The sequence below is a fragment of the Geotrypetes seraphini genome, chromosome 16 (genome assembly GCF_902459505.1).
Source record: "Geotrypetes seraphini chromosome 16, aGeoSer1.1, whole genome shotgun sequence".
NCBI classification, from domain to species: domain Eukaryota; kingdom Metazoa; phylum Chordata; class Amphibia; order Gymnophiona; family Dermophiidae; genus Geotrypetes; species Geotrypetes seraphini.
In genome coordinates this window covers 46,811,763-46,837,458 of record NC_047099.1, presented here as the reverse complement: position 1 = coordinate 46,837,458, position 25,696 = coordinate 46,811,763, and the positions used below count along the sequence as shown (strand labels likewise).

Here is a 25,696-nt window from a genome sequence, read left to right as displayed (position 1 = left end):
GAACATAACATTGTATATATCGCATTACCCGTCAGAACAAAAGTAAGATACTGCTACAACAGAGACCACCAGTTCTTTCGAGTAGGGAATGTTTATTCCAGCGCTGCATATGCCAGGGGAACATGTAATTGCAGGTCTGCAGTCACGTATATACTTATGAAAAACACACAAATTTTGATTAACAAAATATGAAACTAAGAAGTAAATAACACTTTTTCCCATCTGCACATCCAGTGCATGCTCTTCTGGTCTCCTGAATTCTCATTGGCAAAAGACCGCGCATGCGCAGAAAAAGCCACGCTCTAGACGTCTGCAACCGGATGAGAAACCTATACAGCAACGCCTCTTCACGCGTGGCTTCTCTCCATGCTCACGTGGGGCTACAGGCCGGCAGCGGAAGTTCTGGTCAGGTGGTCGACGCTCGGCGGTCGCTGATTGGCCAGAAGGAAATTTGAACACGGACGGCAGCCGCGTGGGGTCAGTCGGCGCCTAATTCTGCTCTTGCGCTCGGGGCTGAGCCGGGGCCTGGCCGCTCGCGAGCATCCGCTGCTTTCTCCTCGCCCCGCCGCAGGTAACGGGAGCGCGAGACCGCCGCTAGGGGCGAAAACACGGGGCCCTACAAGAGGGGGAGGAGCGATGGTATCTGCACGGGCGGGGTCAGGCCCGGGGGATTCGGCTTCCCTCCGGCCTGGTTCTAGCTTCAAATACAGGGGAAGGAGGGGTCGGTACCGGGAGCCGGACCGTCGTTATTGGGTATATTTATAATGATCTAGAAATGGGAATCCCGAGAGAGATGTCTAGTGGGGGATCTGAGAGGTCGGGACCGGCGTTATTGGGTATATTTATAATGATCTAGAAATGGGAATCCCGAGAGAGATGTCTAGTGGGGGATCTGAGGAGTCTGGTCCGGAGTTATTGGGTATATTTATAATGATCTAGAAATGGGAATCCCGAGAGAGATGTCTAGTGGGGGATCTGAGGAGTCTGGTCCGGAGTTATTGGGTATATTTATAATGATCTAGAAATGGGAATCCCGAGAGAGATGTCTAGTGGGGGATCTGAGGAGTCCGGTCCGGAGTTATTGGGTATATTTATAATGATCTGGAAATGGGAATCCCGAGAGAGATGTCTAGTGGGGGATCTGAGAGGTCGGGACCGGCGTTATTGGGTATATTTATAATGATCTAGAAATGGGAATCCCGAGAGAGATGTCTAGTGGGGGATCTGAGAGGTCGGGACCGGCGTTATTGGGTATATTTATAATGATCTGGAAATGGGAATCCCGAGAGAGATGTCTAGTGGGGGATCTGAGGAGTCTGGTCCGGAGTTATTGGGTATATTTATAATGATCTAGAAATGGGAATCCCGAGAGAGATGTCTAGTGGGGGATCTGAGGAGTCTGGTCCGGAGTTATTGGGTATATTTATAATGATCTAGAAATGGGAATCCCGAGAGAGATGTCTAGTGGGGGATCTGAGGAGTCTGGTCCGGAGTTATTGGGTATATTTATAATGATCTGGAAATGGGAATCCCGAGAGAGATGTCTAGTGGGGGATCTGAGAGGTCGGGACCGGCGTTATTGGGTATATTTATAATGATCTAGAAATGGGAATCCCGAGAGAGATGTCTAGTGGGGGATCTGAGAGGTCGGGACCGGCGTTATTGGGTATATTTATAATGATCTGGAAATGGGAATCCCGAGAGAGATGTCTAGTGGGGGATCTGAGGAGTCTGGTCCGGAGTTATTGGGTATATTTATAATGATCTAGAAATGGGAATCCCGAGAGAGATGTCTAGTGGGGGATCTGAGGAGTCTGGTCCGGAGTTATTGGGTATATTTATAATGATCTAGAAATGGGAATCCCGAGAGAGATGTCTAGTGGGGGATCTGAGGAGTCCGGTCCGGAGTTATTGGGTATATTTATAATGATCTGGAAATGGGAATCCCGAGAGAGATGTCTAGTGGGGGATCTGAGAGGTCGGGACCGGCGTTATTGGGTATATTTATAATGATCTAGAAATGGGAATCCCGAGAGAGATGTCTAGTGGGGGATCTGAGAGGTCGGGACCGGCGTTATTGGGTATATTTATAATGATCTGGAAATGGGAATCCCGAGAGAGATGTCTAGTGGGGGATCTGAGGGGTCGGGACCGGCACTATTGGGTATATTTATAATGATCTAGAAATGGGAATCCCGAGAGAGATGTCTAGTGGGGGATCTGAGGAGTCTGGTCCGGAGTTATTGGGTATATTTATAATGATCTGGAAATGGGAATTCCGAGAGAGATGTCTAGTGGGGGATCTGAGAGGTCGGGACCGGCGTTATTGGGTATATTTATAATGATCTGGAAATGGGAATCCCGAGAGAGATGTCTAGTGGGGGATCTGAGAGGTCGGGACCGGCGTTATTGGGTATATTTATAATGATCTAGAAATGGGAATCCCGAGAGAGATGTCTAGTGGGGGATCTGAGAGGTCGGGACCGGCGTTATTGGGTATAATTATAATGATCTGGAAATGGGAATCCCGAGAGAGATGTCTAGTGGGGGATCTGAGGAGTCCGGTCCGGAGTTATTGGGTATATTTATAATGATCTGGAAATGGGAATCCCGAGAGAGATGTCTAGTGGGGGATCTGAGAGGTCGGGACCGGCGTTATTGGGTATAATTATAATGATCTGGAAATGGGAATCCCGAGAGAGATGTCTAGTGGGGGATCTGAGGAGTCCGGTCCGGAGTTATTGGGTATATTTATAATGATCTGGAAATGGGAATCCCAAGAGAGATGACTAGTGGGGGATCTCAGGGGTCGGGACCGGCGTTATTGGGTATATTTATAATGATCTGGAAATGGGAATCCCGAGAGAGATGTCTAGTGGGGGATCTGAGGGGTCGGGACCGGCACTATTGGGTATATTTATAATGATCTAGAAATGGGAATCCCGAGAGAGATGTCTAGTGGGGGATCTGAGGAGTCTGGTCCGGAGTTATTGGGTATATTTATAATGATCTGGAAATGGGAATCCCGAGAGAGATGTCTAGTGGGGGATCTCAGGGGTCGGGACCGGCGTTATTGGGTATATTTATAATGATCTGGAAATGGGAATCCCGAGAGAGATGTCTAGTGGGGGATCTGAGAGGTCGGGACCGGCGTTATTGGGTATATTTATAATGATCTAGAAATGGGAATCCCGAGAGAGATGTCTAGTGGGGGATCTGAGAGGTCGGGACCGGCGTTATTGGGTATAATTATAATGATCTGGAAATGGGAATCCCGAGAGAGATGTCTAGTGGGGGATCTGAGGAGTCCGGTCCGGAGTTATTGGGTATATTTATAATGATCTGGAAATGGGAATCCCAAGAGAGATGACTAGTGGGGGATCTCAGGGGTCGGGACCGGCGTTATTGGGTATATTTATAATGATCTGGAAATGGGAATCCCGAGAGAGATGTCTAGTGGGGGATCTGAGGGGTCGGGACCGGCACTATTGGGTATATTTATAATGATCTAGAAATGGGAATCCCGAGAGAGATGTCTAGTGGGGGATCTGAGGAGTCCGGTCCGGAGTTATTGGGTATATTTATAATGATCTGGAAATGGGAATCCCGAGAGAGATGACTAGTGGGGGATCTGAGAGGTCGGGACCGGCGTTATTGGGTATATTTATAATGATCTAGAAATGGGAATCCCGAGAGAGATGTCTAGTGGAGGATCTGAGAGGTCGGGACCGGCACTATTGGGTATATTTATAATGATCTAGAAATGGGAATCCCGAGAGAGATGTCTAGTGGGGGATCTGAGGAGTCCGGTCCGGAGTTATTGGGTATATTTATAATGATCTGGAAATGGGAATCCCGAGAGAGATGACTAGTGGGGGATCTGAGAGGTCGGGACCGGCGTTATTGGGTATATTTATAATGATCTAGAAATGGGAATCCCGAGAGAGATGTCTAGTGGGGGATCTGAGAGGTCGGGACCGGCGTTATTGGGTATATTTATAATGATCTGGAAATGGGAATCCCGAGAGAGATGACTAGTGGGGGATCTGAGGAGTCCGGTCCGGAGTTATTGGGTATATTTATAATGATCTGGAAATGGGAATCCCGAGAGAGATGACTAGTGGGGGATATGAGGAGTCCGGTCCGGCACTATTGGGTATATTTATAATGATCTAGAAATGGGAATCCCGAGAGAGATGTCTAGTGGGGGATCTGAGAGGTCGGGACCGGCGTTATTGGGTATATTTATAATGATCTGGAAATGGGAATCCCGAGAGAGATGACTAGTGGGGGATCTGAGGAGTCCGGTCCGGAGTTATTGGGTATATTTATAATGATCTGGAAATGGGAATCCCAAGAGAGATGACTAGTGGGGGATCTGAGAGGTCGGGACCGGCACTATTGGGTATATTTATAATGATCTAGAAATGGGAATCCCGAGAGAGATGTCTAGTGGGGGATCTGAGAGGTCGGGACCGGCGTTATTGGGTATATTTATAATGATCTGGAAATGGGAATCCCGAGAGAGATGACTAGTGGGGGATCTGAGGAGTCCGGTCCGGAGTTATTGGGTATATTTATAATGATCTGGAAATGGGAATCCCAAGAGAGATGACTAGTGGGGGATCTGAGGAGTCCGGTCCGGAGTTATTGGGTATATTTATAATGATCTGGAAATGGGTATCCCAAGAGAGATGACTAGTGGGGGATCTGAGAGGTCGGGACCGGCACTATTGGGTATATTTATAATGATCTAGAAATGGGAATCCCGAGAGAGATGTCTAGTGGGGGATCTGAGAGGTCGGGACCGGCGTTATTGGGTATATTTATAATGATCTGGAAATGGGAATCCCGAGAGAGATGACTAGTGGGGGATCTGAGGAGTCCGGTCCGGAGTTATTGGGTATATTTATAATGATCTGGAAATGGGAATCCCAAGAGAGATGACTAGTGGGGGATCTGAGGAGTCCGGTCCGGAGTTATTGGGTATATTTATAATGATCTGGAAATGGGAATCCCAAGAGAGATGACTAGTGGGGGATCTGAGAGGTCGGGACCGGCACTATTGGGTATATTTATAATGATCTAGAAATGGGAATCCCAAGAGAGATGTCTAGTGGGGGATCTGAGGAGTCCGGTCCGGAGTTATTGGGTATATTTATAATGATCTAGAAATGGGAATCCCGAGAGAGATATCTAGTGGGAGATCTGAGAGGTCGGGACCGGCGTTATTGGGTATATTTATAATGATCTGGAAATGGGAATCCCGAGAGAGATATCTAGTGGGGGATCTCAGGGGTCGGGACCGGCGTTATTGGGTATATTTATAATGATCTGGAAATGGGAATCCCGAGAGAGATGACTAGTGGGGGATCTGAGAGGTCGGGACCGGCACTATTGGGTATATTTATAATGATCTAGAAATGGGAATCCCGAGAGAGATGTCTAGTGGGGGATCTGAGAGGTCGGGACCGGCACTATTGGGTATATTTATAATGATCTGGAAATGGGAATCCCAAGAGAGATGTCTAGTGGGGGATCTGAGGAGTCCGGTCCGGAGTTATTGGGTATATTTATAATGATCTGGAAATGGGAATCCCAAGAGAGATGTCTAGTGGGGGATCTCAGGGGTCGGGACCGGCGTTATTGGGTATATTTATAATGATCTGGAAATGGGAATCCCGAGAGAGATGTCTAGTGGGGGATCTGAGGAGTCCGGTCCGGAGTTATTGGGTATATTTATAATGATCTGGAAATGGGAATCCCAAGAGAGATGACTAGTGGGGGATCTCAGGGGTCGGGACCGGCGTTATTGGGTATATTTATAATGATCTGGAAATGGGAATCCCGAGAGAGATGACTAGTGGGGGATCTGAGAGGTCGGGACCGGCGTTATTGGGTATATTTATAATGATCTAGAAATGGGAATCCCGAGAGAGATGTCTAGTAGGGGATCTGAGGGGTCGGGACCGGCGTTATTGGGTATATTTATAATGATCTGGAAATGGGAATCCCGAGAGAGATGTCTAGTGGGGGATCTGAGGAGTCCGGTCCGGAGTTATTGGGTATATTTATAATCTGGAAATGGGAATCCCAAGAGAGATGTCTAGTGGGGGATCTCAGGGGTCGGGACCGGCACTATTGGGTATATTTATAATGATCTGGAAATGGGAATCCCGAGAGAGATGTCTAGTGGGGGATCTGAGGAGTCCGGTCCGGAGTTATTGGGTATATTTATAATGATCTGGAAATGGGAATCCCAAGAGAGATGTCTAGTGGGGGATCTCAGGGGTCGGGACCGGCACTATTGGGTATATTTATAATGATCTGGAAATGGGAATCCCGAGAGAGATGTCTAGTGGGGGATCTGAGGAGTCCGGTCCGGAGTTATTGGGTATATTTATAATGATCTAGAAATGGGAATCCCAAGAGAGATGTCTAGTGGGGGATCTCAGGGGTCGGGACCGGCACTATTGGGTATATTTATAATGATCTGGAAATGGGAATCCCAAGAGAGATGTCTAGTGGGGGATCTCAGGGGTCGGGACCGTCGTTATTGGGTATATTTATAATGATCTGGAAATGGGAATCCCGAGAGAGATGTCTAGTGGGGGATCTGAGGAGTCCGGTCCGGAGTTATTGGGTATATTTATAATGATCTGGAAATGGGAATCCCAAGAGAGATGACTAGTGGGGGATCTCAGGGGTCGGGACCGGCGTTATTGGGTATATTTATAATGATCTGGAAATGGGAATCCCGAGAGAGATGACTAGTGGGGGATCTGAGAGGTCGGGACCGGCGTTATTGGGTATATTTATAATGATCTAGAAATGGGAATCCCGAGAGAGATGTCTAGTAGGGGATCTGAGAGGTCGGGACCGGCGTTATTGGGTATATTTATAATGATCTGGAAATGGGAATCCCGAGAGAGATGTCTAGTGGGGGATCTGAGGAGTCCGGTCCGGAGTTATTGGGTATATTTATAATGATCTGGAAATGGGAATCCCAAGAGAGATGACTAGTGGGGGATCTCAGGGGTCGGGACCGGCGTTATTGGGTATATTTATAATGATCTGGAAATGGGAATCCCGAGAGAGATGACTAGTGGGGGATCTGAGAGGTCGGGACCGGCGTTATTGGGTATATTTATAATGATCTAGAAATGGGAATCCCGAGAGAGATGTCTAGTAGGGGATCTGAGGGGTCGGGACCGGCGTTATTGGGTATATTTATAATGATCTGGAAATGGGAATCCCGAGAGAGATGACTAGTGGGGGATCTCAGGGGTCGGGACCGGCGTTATTGGGTATATTTATAATGATCTGGAAATGGGAATCCCGAGAGAGATGACTAGTGGGGGATCTGAGAGGTCGAGACCGGCGTTATTGGGTATATTTATAATGATCTGGAAATGGGAATCCCGAGAGAGATGTCTAGTGGGGGATCTCAGGGGTCGGGACCGGCACTATTGGGTATATTTATAATGATCTGGAAATGGGAATCCCGGGGAGATGACTAGTAGGGGATTTGAGGGGTCGGGACCGGCGTTATTGGGTATATTTATAATGATCTGGAAATGGGAATCCCGGGGAGATAACTAGTGGGGGATTTGAGGGGTCGGGACCGGCGTTATTGGGTATATTTCTAATGATCTGGAAATGGGAATCCCAAGAGAGATGACTAGTGGGGGATCTCAGGGGTCGGGACCGTCGTTATTGGGTATATTTATAATGATCTGGAAATGGGAATCCCGAGAGAGATGTCTAGTGGGGGATCTGAGGAGTCCGGTCCGGAGTTATTGGGTATATTTATAATGATCTAGAAATGGGAATCCCGAGAGAGATGTCTAGTGGGGGATCTGAGGAGTCCGGTCCGGAGTTATTGGGTATATTTATAATGATCTGGAAATGGGAATCCCAAGAGAGATGACTAGTGGGGGATCTCAGGGGTCGGGACCGGCGTTATTGGGTATATTTATAATGATCTGGAAATGGGAATCCCGAGAGAGATGACTAGTGGGGGATCTGAGAGGTCGGGACCGGCGTTATTGGGTATATTTATAATGATCTAGAAATGGGAATCCCGAGAGAGATGTCTAGTAGGGGATCTGAGGGGTCGGGACCGGCGTTATTGGGTATATTTATAATGATCTGGAAATGGGAATCCCGAGAGAGATGACTAGTGGGGGATCTCAGGGGTCGGGACCGGCGTTATTGGGTATATTTATAATGATCTGGAAATGGGAATCCCGAGAGAGATGACTAGTGGGGGATCTGAGAGGTCGAGACCGGCGTTATTGGGTATATTTATAATGATCTGGAAATGGGAATCCCGAGAGAGATGTCTAGTGGGGGATCTCAGGGGTCGGGACCGGCGTTATTGGGTATATTTATAATGATCTGGAAATGGGAATCCCGAGAGAGATGACTAGTGGGGGATCTGAGAGGTCGGGACCGGCGTTATTGGGTATATTTATAATGATCTAGAAATGGGAATCCCGAGAGAGATGTCTAGTAGGGGATCTGAGGGGTCGGGACCGGCGTTATTGGGTATATTTATAATGATCTGGAAATGGGAATCCCGAGAGAGATGACTAGTGGGGGATCTCAGGGGTCGGGACCGGCGTTATTGGGTATATTTATAATGATCTGGAAATGGGAATCCCGAGAGAGATGACTAGTGGGGGATCTGAGAGGTCGAGACCGGCGTTATTGGGTATATTTATAATGATCTGGAAATGGGAATCCCGAGAGAGATGACTAGTGGGGGATCTCAGGGGTCGGGACCGGCGTTATTGGGTATATTTATAATGATCTGGAAATGGGAATCCCGAGAGAGATGACTAGTGGGGGATCTGAGAGGTCGAGACCGGCGTTATTGAGTATATTTATAATGATCTGGAAATGGGAATCCCGAGAGAGATGTCTAGTGAGGGATCTCAGGGGTCGGGACCGGCACTATTGGGTATATTTATAATGATCTGGAAATGGGAATCCCGGGGAGATGACTAGTAGGGGATTTGAGGGGTCGGAACCGGCGTTATTGGGTATATTTATAATGATCTGGAAATGGGAATCCCGGGGAGATAACTAGTGGGGGATTTGAGGGGTCGGGACCGGCGTTATTGGATATATTTATAATGATCTGGAAATGGGAATCCCAAGAGAGATGTCTAGTAGGGGATCTGAGGGGTCGGGACCGGCGTTATTGGGTATATTTATAATGATCTGAAAATGGGAATCCCGAGAGAGATGACTAGTGGGGGATCTGAGGGGTCGGAAGTGTAGTTATTGGGTATATTTATAATGATCTGGAAATGGGAATCCTGAGAGAGATGACTAGTGGGGGATCTGAGGGGTCGGGACTGGAATTATTGGGTATATTTATAATGATCTGGAAATGGGAATCCTGAGAGAGATGACTAGTGGGGGATCTGAGGGGTCGGGACTGGAGTTATTGGGTATATTTATAATGATCTGGAAATGGGAATCCCGAGAGAGATGACTAGTGGGGGATCTGAGGGGTCGGGACTGGAGTTATTGGGTATATTTATAATGATCTGGAAATGGGAATCCCGAGAGAGATGTCTAGTGGGGGATCTGAGAGGTCGGGACCGGCACTATTGGGTATATTTATAATGATCTGGAAATGGGAATCCCGGGGAGATGACTAGTAGGGGATTTGAGGGGTCGGGACCGGCGTTATTGGGTATATTTATAATGATCTGGAAATGGGAATCCCGGGGAGATGATTAGTGGGGGATTTGAGGGGTCGGGACCGGCGTTATTGGGTATATTTATAATGATCTGGAAATGGGAATCCCAAGAGAGATGTCTAGTAGGGGATCTGAGGGGTCGGGACCGGCGTTATTGGGTACATTTATAATGATCTGGAAATGGGAATCCCGAGAGAGATGACTAGTGGGGGATCTGAGAGGTCGGGACCGGCACTATTGGGTATATTTATAATGATCTGGAAATGGGAATCCCGGGGAGATGACTAGTGGGGGATTTGAGAGGTCGGGACCGGCGTTATTGGGTATATTTATAATGATCTGGAAATGGGATTCCCGAGAGAGATGTCTAGTAGGGGATCTGAGGGGTCGGGACCGGCGTTATTGGGTATATTTATAATGATCTGGAATTGGGAATCACGAGAGAGATGTCTAGTGGGGGATCTGAGGGGTCGGGACCGGCGTTATTGGGTATATTTATAATGATCTGGAAATATGAATACCGAGAGAGATGTCTAGTGGGGGATCTGAGGGGTCGGGACTGGCGTTATTGGGTATATTTTTAATGATCTGGAAACAGGAATCCCGAGAGAGATGACTAGTGGGGGATCTGAGGGGTCGGGACCGGCGTTAATGGGTATATTTATAATCTTGAAATGGGAATCCGAGAGGGATGACTAGTGGGGTATCGGGATCGGCGTTAATGGGTATATTTATAATGATCTGGAAATGGGAATCTCGAGAAAGATGACTAGTGGGGGATCTTAAGAGTCGTGACCGGCGTTATTGGGTATATTTATAATGATCTGGAAATGGGAATCCTGAGAGAGATGACTAGTGGGGGATCTGAGGGGTCGGGACCGGTGTTATTGGGTATATTTATAATGATCTGGAAATGGGAATCCCGAGAGAGATGACTAGTGGGGGATCTTAAGGGTCGGGACCGGCGTTTTTGGGTATATTTATAATGATCTGGAAATGGGAATCCCGAGAGAGATGACTAGTGGGGGATCTGAGGGGTCGGGACCGGTGTTTTTGGGTATATTTATAATGATCTGGAAATGGGAATCATGAAAGAGGTGACTGGTGGGGGGTCGGTACTGGGACCGGCGTTATCAGGTATAATTATTATGATCTGGAAATGTGATCGGTGTTCCATATGTGGTGGTTTCCATCCCAGAATATGTCCACTCTTCCGATGTTCAGGTTGAAATAATGAATCTGTGTGAGTTCTTAGGAACCTGGAATGTTGGTAGACACGGGGCAATGTCACCTCTTGTTGCAGTAGAAGCCACTGGTTTCCTCCCGCTGACCTGATCAGAAGCCTGGGCTTAGAATCTCCTTGTGGGAAAGGGTAAAGGACTCATGGGCTTGATATATCCCCTTTGTGTGTTTCTTTTGATGTGTTTATGCAGTGTGACGTGGCAGTATGGAGTGGCAGCCAGACGAGCAGGGCCTCCAGCAAGTTCTTCAGCTTCTTAAGGACTCTCAGTCTCCCAACACGGCCATGCAGCGCATTGTTCAGGATGTATCCTTAGAAAATGCACAGTGGCTGTGGAACAGGTTTTTATGAAGTCTTGGCTTAAGTGCAAGCAGAGGGAGAAGTAGTGTCTTGCTGCTTGGAGGTCTTGCAGCAGGTGGAGAATGGGGTAGAGGTTTGGTGTTTTTCTAAGGTGCTTGGGAGTCCTCACCTTCCTCCGTGCTGCAGCTCTCTTGTTCTTTCAGCAGTTGTGGGTCTGATGTAGCTTCTGCACAAGCTGCTTGCTCTGTGAAGTTCATGCAGCACGCCTGATCGTAAGAACAGGTAAGAGGAGAATAGATGGTTTCCAAGTTCATAGCTGTGCATTCCTGGTTTCATTGGTACCTGAAATTCCTATATTTCTAATAGGTGGTGATTGCTCGCTGCCAAGGGAGGGATAAGAGAGGAGTGGCAGGGTTTCATGAGGGTATTTCGTGGTTCAGTGACTTCCTGATGGTTCTTTTGTTTCTAGCTTTCAGTTGATGCAAACCTCACTTTCCTTAACCTAGTCTTACAGAAACTTAAACAACTGAACCAGTTCCCTGACTTCAACAACTACTTGATTTTTGTCTTGACTCGACTGAAGACCGAAGGTGAGTTGGTTGGTAGCAACATGTGGACAGCAAATGCCAAAAATCTTCCTGCAGCACACCATTCTCTCCTTATCATCCGTACCAGATCAGTCTAGATGAGTGTGTTATGTCCTCCTGCCAGCAGATGGAGCCAGAGGAAATCGGTTCAGAGCTGACTTCACTACGCTTATTAAGAAGTTGTTGCTGTCCTCAGCTCCTCAATATTTTCCCATCTCTAGTGCGGCAGCTATGAGTTGGCTGCTCCCAGGAAGGCTCTAGGCTCCGATTCTTGGTGGAGCATAGACTTCAGGCAACAGTCCTTTTGGTGCTATTGGGGAAAAGACTACAGAGCTATGATTGGTGAAAGCTGGTCCACAGAGTACCAAACCCGGTGATGCCGAGTCCCTCTCTCTGCCTCCTTCCAGTCCTTATAGGATTTATGACTGCTGCCCTCCTCTTGGGAAGGGGCCAGAGATATGTTTCCTTTTAGAGAGAAGTAAAGAAAACAAAAGTCTTCAGTGAAGACTCTTCCCAGCCTTCCTCCTGGTTCTCTAGGGTGCCCCTATGCCTTTGCCAAGCTTCTGTCCATTTAAAAGCTTGTTTTTTTAACCCCTCATCATGGCATGCATCCTGGGAAGGTGGGAGTGGGATGGAGCCTGAGGGGAAGGGATTTATACCCCCTTCCAGGATCCCCCTTGAAATGTATTTATTTTTTATTGGTCTCTTTCCTACTTCTAGGAAAAGCTTTGCTCAATTGGGAATCAGCTCCTTTATGTAAGATAGTGAGGGGAGTGAAGTCAACTCTGAGCTGTTTCTCTGGCTCCATGTGCTAGTAGGAGGACATAACCCACTCTTGCAGGACTCAAGGAAAGGAAATGAACAAATAAGCCCAAGTTTTCCCTTCACCACAGTGAACTTTTGATAGTATTTTCAGTATAAAAAATTAAAAGAAAAAGTGATAATTTCTCAATACCTTCCTTCTGCACAGGAGAACAAGGTAATTGCAGTAATGGAGGTGGGCCTTACTAGAGTGAGGGGGTGGGGGCTTAGTTTCTTTTCTCCATGTCAAGGCGTACTGAGGTTAGCTCTTAGACTCTGGTGTGGGGATTTATTCATTGAGGGGGCACTGTGTGTATAAGGAGTGGATACCCACTAACCTCCCAGGCACTGTTCTTCATCTGCAGACGAGGCAACTCGCTCACTCAGTGGCCTCATCCTGAAAAATAATGTGAAGGCACATTATCAGAGCCTCCCCCAGCCCGTGGCAGACTTCATTAAGCGCGAGTGCCTGAACAGCATCGGGGATGCCTCTTCTCTCATTAGAGCCACTATCGGTGAGTGCGACTGCAGATCCGTGAAGGTCACCAGGGTGGCCTAGAATCATGAAGGCACCTTTTGGGCAGGGTTTGAGGTGGGGGATGCCATGTAACCGACAGTCTGAAGCCCGTCTCCTCTCTCTTAACTAACAGGTATTCTCATCACAACGATTGCCTCAAAAGGAGAGCTCCAGACGTGGCCAGAACTTCTGCCTCAGCTCTGCAGTTTACTGAACTCGGAGGACTATAACACCTGCGAGGTGCGTGAGGGGAAAGTCCTGACCAGTTTCCTGGGACATGTCTGGGGAAGGGTTCTAGAGTCCCCTTGGGTGCTGTGCAAGTCTAGAAATTGGTTTTCCTCTTGTGACTATTTCCCACTCTCTTTCCTCCAGGGAGCCTTCGGGGCTTTGCAGAAGATATGTGAAGATTCCTCGGAGCTCCTGGACAGTGATGCATTGAACCGGCCCCTCAACGTCATGATCCCGAAATTCCTCCAGTTCTTCAAGCACTGCAGCCCCAAAATCAGGTAGATGATGCCTGCCTCTTCCTGCCGCGCTGTGTGTCAAAATTCTGCTTTCCTCATGCGTCTCTCTTGCTCTTCGACAGGTCTCACGCCATCGCCTGTGTGAATCAGTTTATCATGGACAGAGCTCAGGCCCTGATGGACAACATTGACACCTTCATTGAGGTGCGTGTCATGGCCTGCGCGCAGATTCTCTCTCCTATGGTATTCTCAGGTTTATTAAAAATTGTCAACAAAATATTGTAGTGAATAGTCATCACTTCTCTTCTTTTTCTTCTTTTGGCACACCAAAGGGGGGAGGATATTAGTAACAATTTTACATAATATGTTATAATATGTTCTATAATATGTGTATATTTTGATTGGAAATAAGATGAAGGGTGGGGGTTAAACGTGTTATTGTGTAATAACTTGTTGAAATATATTATTTTGTGCACTTATTGTCAAATTTGAAAATGAATAAAGAATTATTTAAAAAAAAAAAATTTGTCAAATGGTGTACAAAAGAAGAATATAAAATCAGTTCTTTTATATATATAAAACGGAAAGGGTAATAGCCACACAGCAAGGGTATTTAAGAAAATTTCAGGATGTTTGGGAGCCTATAACAAATTATTGTAACGAATGAATACTATTTTTCTCCTTAAATATGCATGTTTAAGGTGGGGGGGAGGGTAGGTAGATTTTGGTCCTTGTATAAATGTAAGGATGAGGACTATAATATGTTTTTATGTGTTCAAAGATTATTATTGATTAAGGGGGAGATAAATTGTAAATTGAATTTTTGCAGATTATTATTATTTTTTTGCTTCTTCTTTCCTCGCACTCAGCACCTATTTGCGCTGGCAGTAGATGAAGACCCAGAGGTACGGAAGAATGTGTGCCGGGCTCTGGTCATGCTGCTGGAGGTTCGGATTGACCGGCTTCTGCCTCATATGCACAGTATTGTCCAGGTAGTGGTCTCGTAACAGATAACCGATCTCTGGGTGCGCTGGGGAAGCTTTATGCAGGTGTGTGACTCAGTGGCTCCCAGCAGTGGCGTGTGGACGCTCGTGTACGGCCGCTGGGCCACATAACTTAACAGATCCCCTGTGCTATGTCACAGCCTTGTTTCCCCGCTCTCTTCCTCAGTACATGCTCCAGAGGACTCAGGACAGTGATGAAAATGTGTCGCTGGAAGCCTGCGAGTTCTGGTTAACCCTGGCTGAGCAGCCCATCTGCAAAGAAGTGCTGTCAGGCCACCTGCTACAGTGAGTCTCTCTCTCTCCAATTTTTTCTTGTGGTTTTGTTTATTTCTAGTTCTTTGCTTGGACAATCTGTAGAACGAGCAAAGATATACTAAATTCAAGCTGTAGGACAACATTGTTCTCCCCCCCCCCCCTAATGTTGCCCTCTGATGAGGGAGGCAGTGTCTCCGTCTTTAGTCTTCCCTCTGCTGATGGTCACAATTTGATGTCCTGTTCAGGTTAGGGGGAGGGGGGGTGATCTGAGCTTTAAAGCAGTAAGAAGTGTTTGTTCCCTGGTTATCAATGACTTTAACTTCATACTCTGGAATTTCTCACACTGCTAGAACTGAAATGACTCTCCTCTCCTGTTTCAAAAGGTTAATCCCCATCTTGGTGAATGGCATGAAATACTCTGAGATTGATATCATACTTCTGAAGGTAAGTCTTCGTCCCCCTGCTCCTCAAGTTTGAGGTCTGCATCTTTCTCGCTGTATGGAAGGGTGGCTACCTTGAGCACTGAAACCCTCAGTAGGTACCCAGCATCTCTTAGCTATGTAGAGTGGCATGTGGTCCTGGAAATGATGCAGAATTTGGACCCTGACTGCCATGATGGCTTCTTGTATTCATACTGTCTGATCCAGGTGGATGCTTCTGTGCTGGCAATGGCCAGCTTGAAGAAGAGATGTAGGGAGCAGCAGAGAATCTCCAGGGACAGAGCTGGCATTGGAGGATGTAAGCAGGACAGTTGCCTGCCTCTCCTGTGCTACATGGGACCAAACTTGCTAAAGTTCAGGCTCTCAGTTGACTTTGGGGCCCAAATTTTCCATTTTCCTCCTTCCTGTTATGTCTTATTACAGTGCTACTTAATCCTTTTATAAGATACATTAAAGTCCCAGCTTGTTAAAAAAAAAAAAAAAAAAAAAACAACAACAAAAAACCCCCAGTGCTACTTAATTACTTTTGAACAAACTGAGGGGGCAGGAGCACCTCCCTGGAAAGGCGGTGGAGTTGAAAAACATGATTGACAGTTTTCTGCAAGGACCACTAGACATATCTATAAGAGAGGTTCTTACCTCAGTAATCTATCTTTCCATTGGTTGCAGGGGGATGTGGAAGAGGATGAGGCAGTCCCTGACAGTGAGCAGGACATTAAACCTCGCTTCCACAAGTCACGCACAGTGACCCTGCAGCATGAGGAGGAGCGGGCTGGGGATGGCGAAGAAGCAGACGACGAAGATGACGACGACACATTGTCTGACTGGAATCTGAGTATGTTGAGGGGGATGAGATGATGAGAGTTCTTAAGACCTCTAGCTGTTCCTGGGCCTGCAGCACTGTTGACACGGTTTCCATCTCTCCCATCAGGAAAGTGTTCAGCTGCCGCCCTCGATGTCCTTGCCAATGTGTTTCGTGATGAGCTACTGCCCCACCTGCTGCCACTGCTGAAGGAGCTTCTCTTCCACCCCGAGTGGGTCATCAAGGAATCTGGCATCCTGGTGCTGGGGGCTATTGCAGAGGGTAAAGTATTTGGGGGAGGGGAGAAGCGGGTTTCAATTCAGCGTTTTCTTGACATTTCATGTAACATGATCTGAGGCTGGAAGGTGTCTGCTCTGGGGGAATGATAGTTTATGTCCTCTTTTATGTGGGGGTCACGTCTTCCTACATGGGGATCCCATGGTCAGTTGGGTTTCCAAGATATCTTCATGAGAGAAATTTGCATATAACAAAGTCTCTCTGTAACTTTCTTATGGATATCCTGAAACCCAGTCCAGCCGTGGGGTCTTAAGAATAGGCTTTTGGAAGCCCTGATCTGGGTGGAGGATGTCTGGTTTCATCTACCAGCAGAGATGGTGGTGACAGACTTCAAGCATGCATATGTACGATAGGGGGAACATGGAAAGGAAGGTGGGGGGAGATGGCCTGTTTTACGGAGAGATGGGGGAGTGTTCTGACTGCATATCATGATACTGTCTTTCTGCAGGCTGTATGCAGGGGATGGTGCCCTACCTCCCTGAGCTGATCCCACATCTGATCCAGTGTCTGTCAGACAAGAAAGCCCTGGTGCGTTCCATCGCATGCTGGACTCTCAGTCGTTATGCACACTGGGTGGTGAGCCAGCCCCCTGATATGTACCTGAAGCCACTGATGACAGAGCTGCTGAAGCGTGTCTTGGACAGCAGCAAGCGGGTACAAGAAGCAGCTTGCAGGTAGGAAAGAAGGTGGAGGGTGGGCAGAGATGAAGACAAATGGCTCTAATCTGATTCCCTACTGTTTAACTTTTTCAGATTATGTATCACCAGTAGACCATTAATGTTTTCCTTCCTCTGAAGGTGGGTGGGGGTTATATTGTTTTGTAGCCAGGTTGGCTCAGATAGATTGTATCGGTCCTGGTTTTGTTTCATAGTTTTTACAGGTCTTTCTTTCAGCATCTCTCCAGACCGGCAGAGTTCACTGATGGGTAATAGCTCACAATGACCAGCAGGTGGAGACTGAGACAGAAACTTTTGGCTGACGTATAAGTGAGCTGTGCAGTCCCCAAGTACACTCAGTCTGCTCTCAGTCTCCAGCAGGTGGAAATGATAAGCTTGTGCAGTCTTCCCTTGTTTAGTGTGAGGCCTTCCTACATGTGTTTAGGCCTGCTGGATTTTGTTTAGGCCTTCTTGTCCCATCTGGTGCCGGATTGAGCTTGGGGGACCCTTTTGGGGGTCCATCTGACCTCTGAGGAGACCCTCCCCCCATTTTCCCCACCTCCCAAAATTTTTTTGGTTAGAGATGCCTCAGCTGTAAGCCTTACAACTGATTACCAGTAAGGCATATAGCTTTGAGAGCCATGTGGAGTCTGTTCCAATTCAGTTAAATTGCATTGGAAAAAGAAAAAATCCAGAGACAGTGCTGGTCTGAAGGGAAGCTTTCAATTGCTAACCGGCACTTTACTTTTTAGCTTAGTAGCGATATTGTACAATGAGCAGTTTTAAAGGGAAAAAGTGCTCATTGTGCTCCAGACACGAGGTAACTTTGGCTGGCCTGTGCTCGCAGTGTGCAGGCTGCCGCAACAGGGAATCCTCATTGGCTTTAAGTGCCAGCGAGCAGGGTTCCCCTTCGTGAGTACCTCGTGCGCCAGCAGCGGGGAAGTCTGGGTTTGCCCCACAACTCATACAGGGATGGTGCTGGGGATTCCCTTTTCACGGTTGCCGGCCTGCCTGCTTTAGCGGCTGGGGCGGTTCAGGCCTCTTTGCCATTGCAGGCTTCAGCGGGTTTTGGTAGGAAGCTCCTCCATTTTGTTTAAAGCCTCAGGTGACCTTCCCCCTGTATTGGAGAAACAAGGGCAGGTTTCTGCCAGGTCCCCTGCTTTGCATGGAATCCTGATGTGCTGCCAGTGGGTTTTTCCCCAGATTTTGTGCTAGCCTTATGCAAGGCTTATCTTCAAGTGGCCGGGGGGTCTGGTTTCTTCTCTGAGGATCTCAGGTTTTTCAGGGGGGGTTTTCCCTCTGCATCCACCCCCCTTCATCAATGGTTCCAACCCAGTCCCCCCAGTTTCGTCCAAACGCCCGAAGGTCTTGTGGGACGAAGATCTTTTCTTTGGGGAGGCGATTTCGCCTGAGGAGGAAGACACGTTGGTGGTGCGCATTTTTTAGCGGGCCAAGCTCCAGGAGCTGATCCTTCAGGTGGCTTCAGTGTTACTTTTCGAGGAAGACACAAAGGAGCCCCCACGTGTGGTGGACTCCCTGCTTTGGGGAATCTGCTCAGCATCCCGCTCTTTTCCTATGCATCAGGATATTCGGGATATTGTGCTCATGCAGTGGAAGGCGCCGGATACGCCTTTTCATTTTGCGTGGTCCATGGCTCAACTGTAACCCATCCCTGAATGGGATAGGGACACCTTGAAGTCGCCTGTGGTGGATGCAGTGGTCTCAGCCATTGCGCGGCGGCATATGGTGCCAGTTGAGGGCGGCTCGATGTGGGACTCTCAGGATAGGAGGATAGAGTCTCTTAAGCAGAGTTTTGATGTAGCTGCCCTGGCAGCAATGTGTGGCGGGCTGGTGGCTTGTTTTAGGTGGTCTGAGCGTGTTCTTGACTGAGTGAATCAAGAGGTAGCTAAGATCTTTTCTTACCTCTCGGATGCCATGTATGATCTGCGGGCTTCGGCCAAGTCCATGGCTCTTAGGGTGGCTGCTCGCCATACCCTGTGGCTTTGGGGTTGGTAAGCGGATGCGGTGTCAAAGGCTAAACTTACTAAATTTCGCTTTCAGGGGTCTTTCTTATTTGGTGAGGATCTGGACAAGTTGGTTCAGACCTTGACTGACTCGAAGGTGTCCCATTTTCCTGAGGATCGGGCTCGCCCTCCTTTACTGGGCATAGCTAACAAGCAGTGGGGACGTTTATGAAGGTCCTTATCCTATTCAATGTCCAACAGTAATTTCTTTATGTTGAGCAGTTGTTCCTCGTTTGGAGTGTTATTGCTGTTTTAGTTCACAGTTAGTTTCATGGCTCTGCTTGGCTCTTTGGCAGACTTGAGTATACTGGGGAATGCACAGCCCACTTGTACAACAGCCAAAAGTTTGTCTGTCTCCACCTGCTGGTCATGGTGAGCTATTACTCATTAGTGAACTGTACCGGTCTGGAGAGACACTGAAAGAAAGAAAATTAGCAGGTAAGAACCTAATTTCTCCTTTTTTGCTCTGCATCAAGGAATTGACTCGATCCTGTAAATTCAGTGGGGTGAAGTCTGACTGACAGTCTTCTGATGACTTCCCGGATAGGCCTAATGTATGATATGTCTGTTTCTCCTGAAGTGCCTTTGCGACTCTGGAGGAAGAGGCCTGCACAGAGCTGGTTCCTTACCTTGGTTTCATCCTGGATACCTTGGTCTTTGCCTTTGGGAAGTATCAGCACAAGAACCTTCTGATTCTCTACGATGCCATCGGCACCCTTGCAGACTCTGTGGGACACCACCTGAACCAGCCTGTGAGTGGCATGCTGGGGCTAGAAGCAGCTGAGCCTGTCCATCCTCTGCAGTGCTTTTTATGCTCCACTTTGTTCTCTCCTTGCCTGCAGGAATACATCCAGAAGCTAATGCCCCCCCTCATCCAGAAATGGAACGAGCTGAAAGATGAGGACAAAGACCTCTTCCCACTACTGGAAGTAAGTTTTCATCTTCAGAAACATCATGGGGGGGGGAGGGGGTGAATAATGGGGCTTTTCTGGAGGTGATGAGGAACCTGAAATTTGATGCTTAAGGTGATGCGTGGTATTCATACTGTCTGATCCAGAGAGCTCATGAACTGCTAGGGGGCAAAAGGGTGACTGGTATTTAGGTCGTGCTGTCACACAGGGGATTATAATTTTATTTCTTCCTCAGTGCTTGTCATCGGTTGCCACAGCCTTGCAGAGTGGGTTCCTGCCATATTGTGAGCCAGTATACCAGCGCTGTGTCACCCTCGTGCAGAAGACATTAGCACAAGCCATGGTATGTTTTTTCCAGCTTTACTGAGGGAGGGGGCATTCCATAGCATGTATCAGGTCTTCCAGGAATGGGGGGGACCTTGCTGTTGTGTGGTGGGAACCTGCGCTCACATATACGTCAGAATTGACTGCGCTTACTAGCTGGGGACAGAGAAAGCAGTGCCACTGTCTGGCTATACACTCTCTTTCGGCAGATGTACACCCAGCACCCGGAGCAGTGTGAGGCCCCGGACAAGGACTTCATGATTGTGGCTCTGGATCTGCTGAGCGGGCTGGCAGAAGGACTTGGTGGCCATGTGGAGCAGCTGGTGGCACACAGTACCATCATGTCGCTGCTTTTCCAATGCATGCAGGTAAGCGTAACGAGCTTAAACAGTGATCCCAGAATGTGTTCGTCGTGCTGCCAGGCCTGGGGCTGTACCCTGTCCTCTTCCTCTATTCCAGGATACCATGCCAGAGGTCCGCCAGAGCTCCTTTGCACTACTGGGAGACCTGACCAAAGCCTGCTTCTTGCATGTGAGACCCTGCATTGGTGAGTGATGGAGAAGGTCTGACGAAGTTGTGGTGAATTATTGGGGTCTCTCCACCGATAAGGTCTTTTCTTCATTCCTTTTCCTCCCCAGAAGAGCTTACAATTAATTTGGACAGACAGGACATATAGGGGGTTGGGGGAGTGTCTTGCAGAGAGAATGATAGGATGGACATAGGTAATTATATGGTGAGTGGGAGTTAGGAGCCTCAAAGAAATGGGCTTTTAGCTTGGATTTGAATACTGCTAGAGATGGAACATGACACAATGATTCAGGAGTCTGGAGTTGGCAGTGAAGGAGAAGGGTATGGATAGGAGGAACTTACTAGATGAACGGAGTTGATGGAGAGGAGAGATACCAAGGGGTTGCAGAGGAGTTTGAACTGGATGGGGAGCCGGTGAAATGACTTGAGGAGAGAGATAATGTGAGTTTGGCTCTCTTGGAATATGAGTCATGCAGCAGAATTTTGCACAGATTGGAGGGGAGAGAGATGGTTGAGCGGAAGACCTGACAGAAGCAAGTTGCAGTAATCTAAGCGAGAAGTGATGAATCTTGTGTGATTGTATGAGTTTGTTTTATATTATGTATGTATGTTTTTAATGTAACCCACTTTGGTTTAAAGCAGAAAAAAGCTCTTTCTGTGTTGCCTTCTAGACCGGTGGGATTTACTGCTGGGTGGAGACTGAGACCAAAACTTTGGTATAGTACATAATAGCTGTCCCTCGTCTTCTCTCAGTCTCCAGCAGGTGTGAGTGAGTTGGACCCATCTCCCTTTGTTAGGGCTCCTAGTCCCTGTTTTGGTGCCGGACTGAGCTTGGGTGGGCCCTGTTTGGGGGGTCCGTCCGACCCTGGGCGTGTCTTGTGCTGCCTCCCCCCTTCCTCCACCTCCCCAAAATACTGCTTGGAGAGCCAGTGGAGCCTGTTCTGTGTTAAAAAAAACAAAACCCAACTAGTTTTAGGTTCAAATCTCTTAATTTTGCAACAAACTGCCTAACAATGTCCATCAAAAGTGATTAACCAGTGCACATGAGAGGCAGATCCAATAATACAGCATAATCTGATGCAAATAGACATTATCAAAGGGTTCCTAATATTTTATAGCCCTCCCTCCCCCCAGCCTATTCCATAGAAAGCAGCTGCCTATCACTGTAGCCCCATCCTCCTGCCCCACAGTCGGTCCAAGCAGTGGAGGAAGGGAAGACGTGATATGACATACAGCTGCTTTCTACATCCCCAGTGTTAAGGAAAGAAGGACTAAGCTCGGGGTGGATGCCGCAGAAGGGAGGGAGCTGTGTTTCTGTGCAGAGGTCAGGTGTCAGGCAAGTCTCATGCTCTCCTTTTTCCCTCCAGCTGAGTTTATGCCAATCCTGGGCACCAACCTGAACCCAGAGTTTATCTCTGTCTGCAACAATGCCACTTGGGCCATTGGCGAGATCTGTATGCAGATGGGTAAGTGTCCTCAGTGGGGATGGGGGTTTCTGGGAGGATCTCTACTCGCACCTCTGCTGTGGAGGTGCTCCAGCTAAAGAAGTGCCCGAGCTTGGCAGTTGTCGCAAGTCTTTCGGTCTTACTGCTGAACAGTGCGAAAGCATTGGAGGTAATCTTTTAAAGCGCTCTCTTTTCGTGCAGGAGCAGAAATGCAGCCATATGTACCAATGGTTCTTGGCAACCTGGTAGAGATCATTAACCGACCCAACACCCCCAAAACGCTGTTGGAGAACACAGGTGAGCTGCTTGCCCTGCCCCCCCCCCCCCCTGGTAACTGCCCGCATTGTAAAGGGAGGACTGAGCTCAAATGCTGGACTTCTCCCCCAACGCCTGAAAGCGTTAACGACGATTTCCTTTATTTTTATATAGCAATCACCATTGGCCGTTTGGGGTTTGTTTGCCCTCAGGAGGTGGCACCAATGCTCCAGCAGTTCATTCGACCGTGGTAAGTCCCCACTGTGAGTTTATTTTTACTGAATGTTTATTAAAGTTAAGTCACAGCATCTACTGAAACACTAGAACAAATGGATTCGTCTTTCTCTTGAAAATGCAAAAACCTCATCTACCCGCTTCCCCCGCTCTGCTTGGCTGCCCAGAGCTATAGTTGTCAAATTCAACTAGTCCAACTTCACCTTGCATTCCTTTTCAGCCTTCTGGATCCGATCCTAGCTCAAAGCAGAAAATCTAGCTAATACGGATACACCTCCTAGGCACCTCGGTAACGATTTTTTTTTGGGGGGGAGGGATCGTCATACTTCTCCAACTTATTGCCAGCTCCATCACCTCAAAGCCCCCACCCCGGGCACTCCTCAAGGAGAAGGGAGCGACAATAGATGTGTTTTAGGTTCCAACCAGATCTCTCTCAAAAGAACTACAAATCATTTCTGCACTAAAATTCCCAGAAAGACTCAATGTATTACCCCTTTCAACATTTCACAAACGGCATCAGCTACTCCAGAGAAATGGACAGCTTTGATACCTCCATCCACTCGCCATCCTCCAGTTCTACCAAATCTCTCTCTCACCCCTGCTCGTGCTTAGTTTGGGGGTTCAGCTTGGCCTTGGAATGTACCTAATCCCTCCCATCCAAGCTGCATTTCCTCATCGTCTCTCCAAACCAGTCGGATGCAGTGAGTATCAGTGTGGTTTGCAATAAAATCAGGAAACACCACATGGGTACATTTTTGGGGGTTTTTTTACCAGTGGACTTCTCCACGCCAGCCCAAATCTATGAGACTGGTGTGTGTATGTATAACCTCTCTCCCCCCTTTTTTTTTTCTTTCTTCCCCACTGTTGTGCTGCTCTTATGGGCAGTGCCTCTCCCATGTCTGACCTCCATCTGGATCCTTTTTGGGCTCTGTTTCAGGTGTACGTCACTGAGGAATATCCGAGATAATGAAGAGAAGGACTCTGCTTTCCGGGGCATCTGTGTGATGATCGGAGTTAATCCTAGTGGCGTTGTGCAGGTAATGTTTGCCCGTGGCTGGTGCCATGCGTTCCAAAAAAGGTTTGGTTCGGCTGGAGGCCAACACTCTGTATTGTGCTGCCTCTTGATACTACAGCTGTTTGAAAATAACTTCTAATTGTAGTAAAGCTGTAAGTTGTCCACCAAGTACACAGGTAAAAGCATTCACAGAGCTAAAAAACGGTTGCTTTTACCTAGGGGAAAAGCAGCAAGGTTGGGGAGAGGGGGGGGCCTTGCTTTTTCAAAACCCTGCATGGTAGTGATGCTTTCATGGAGAAGATATGTGGGGAACATATGGTCCAAATCTCTGTATGCAGGCCTTTTGAGAATAGGATTACAGTCTCCTGAAAGCAGAGCTTGTGGACTTTGCTTCTAAATGGAGCATGTGGCTTTATGGTTTCAAACTTGACCTTTTCTCCCTGTCAGGACTTTATATTCTTCTGTGATGCCGTGGCTTCTTGGCTGAGCCCCAAGGATGACCTGAGGGACATGTTTTACAAGGTAGGTTCTCGTCCCTTTGGGTACTTTGTGAAAGGAGACTTGCTCAGAGCTGGCAATGTTTCATCACCCGCCTCCCTCTCCGCAGATTCTCCATGGATTTAAGGATCAAGTTGGCGAAGAGAATTGGCAGCATTTCTCTGAGCAATTTCCTCCCCTGCTGAAGGAGAGACTAGCGACGTTCTACCAAGTTTAGTGCAAGCGGATCTAATTGCTGGGTGAGTTGAGTTTGTACCCTGCTGTGTGGGAAGATTTCATGCCTGGCACTCCCCACCTGGGTTTGGGGCAGGTGCTGGATAGGGGTTAATTTTGGGGATGTCTGAATTGCAGATTACTGCATGAGCTAAGGGCAGAACCATGTAGGGAAGTTGTTTGAGGGGGTTTGGGTTTGTTTAATTTGCAGTATATTTTATTGAATTTGAATAATAAGTTAAAAAACTCACTTGTATGTAAAGAGCTATACATAACTATGTTGATATGGTCCAGGTGACCATTTTTATAATGGCCAAAGAATTGCAGTTGTATTCCTCTGCTCCAAATGTTAAATGAGTCCATCTTTATCTTTTTATCTTTATTTATAACCCGCCTTTCCAAAGGCGGGTTACAACATGGCACAAAACACATACATAACAATTATCACAAAAATTTCAACACATAACACAATAATGAAAGCAAAACAGCATAAAATCTCAAGAATAGGTCATAGAGGATAGCTAAATTGGTAAAGAAGATGTATTCCTTTTCTAGCCAGAGCTTTATCCACAAAGGCATTTTGGTTTAACAAAACAAATAACCAACTACCATGAGAGTTCCACAAGTATTGCAACTAGAACCCAAATGTTCACAACGAACATAGCATTTTTGCATATGATCACTAGTGCAAATAGAAAAAATTGACAAGTTCAGTTCAAATTTGCATTTAAGAAATAACTTCTAAAAGCAAGATGTCTGCTTTTTTTTTTTTTTTTAGCCTGTATTTATTGACAGCTGCTGTATGCTACTTTTTGGGGTTTCCCCCCACATCTCACTATTACCATTTTTTCTTTCATCAGGTTCTTGTCGTTGCTGGAATTTCATCCATGTCCATATGTTCAGCTGCCCTGTGCTGGGGGGTGGGGGGATTGGGTGTACGGAGTACAGGATATTTTGAGAGAGAATTCCCCCCTCCCAAGCCTCTGCAATTAAAAGTAGGGGCGGGTGCCTCCCTGCTTTTCAAAGCCTGGGAGAGGGGGAATTGGGCACGGACAGTGGGAGCAACCCTTTGTCTTAAAGAAGATGAAAGGTGAAGTCTGGCTGCTTGCCCACGGAGTACAAGTGACTTTGTTTATAAGAACAGAAGGGGGATGTAGATTGCTTTTTGCG

General features: G+C 47.5%; 1 protein-coding gene and 2 non-coding genes across 4 annotated transcripts; all 3 read left to right on the top strand.

The window, feature by feature from the left end:
- The first annotated feature begins 373 nt into the window (after positions 1-373).
- Positions 374-25,696, top strand: TNPO2 (transportin 2). Of its 2 annotated transcripts, none has more exons than XM_033923137.1 (25): positions 374-571; positions 11,150-11,262; positions 11,771-11,846; positions 13,010-13,159; positions 13,295-13,401; positions 13,534-13,667; positions 13,748-13,829; positions 14,495-14,617; positions 14,796-14,914; positions 15,268-15,328; positions 15,994-16,159; positions 16,256-16,408; positions 16,872-17,097; positions 19,684-19,855; positions 19,946-20,032; positions 20,250-20,357; positions 20,548-20,706; positions 20,798-20,885; positions 22,234-22,332; positions 22,513-22,608; positions 22,741-22,816; positions 23,738-23,837; positions 24,263-24,337; positions 24,423-24,552; positions 25,387-25,696. In XM_033923137.1, the coding sequence occupies exons 2-24, from the start codon at positions 11,164-11,166 to the stop codon at positions 24,528-24,530; spliced, it is 2,664 nt and encodes an 887-aa protein (XP_033779028.1). In that variant the 5' UTR covers positions 374-571; positions 11,150-11,163; the 3' UTR covers positions 24,531-24,552; positions 25,387-25,696. The 2 variants fall into 2 exon arrangements, with proteins under 2 accessions (XP_033779028.1, XP_033779029.1); XM_033923138.1 differs by lacking the exon at positions 374-571 and adding an exon at positions 668-753.
- LOC117350944 lies at positions 15,463-15,531 on the top strand. The gene has a single exon (XR_004537304.1). It is a non-coding gene; the product is annotated as a small nucleolar RNA SNORD41 (small nucleolar RNA).
- Positions 20,092-20,160, top strand: LOC117350945. Its single transcript, XR_004537305.1, has one exon. It is a non-coding gene; the product is annotated as a small nucleolar RNA SNORD41 (small nucleolar RNA).

Excerpts from the sequence above, each read along its gene's own strand:
- TNPO2 (XM_033923137.1), top strand. The coding sequence starts at position 11,164 with ATGGAGTGGCAGCCAGACGAGCAGGGCCTCCAGCAAGTTCTTCAGCTT. Across the intron at positions 20,033-20,249 it reads ACCTCTTCCCACTACTGGAA|TGCTTGTCATCGGTTGCCAC; the intron begins GTAAGTTTTCAT and ends TTTCTTCCTCAG. Across the intron at positions 22,609-22,740 it reads AACGCTGTTGGAGAACACAG|CAATCACCATTGGCCGTTTG; the intron begins GTGAGCTGCTTG and ends ATTTTTATATAG.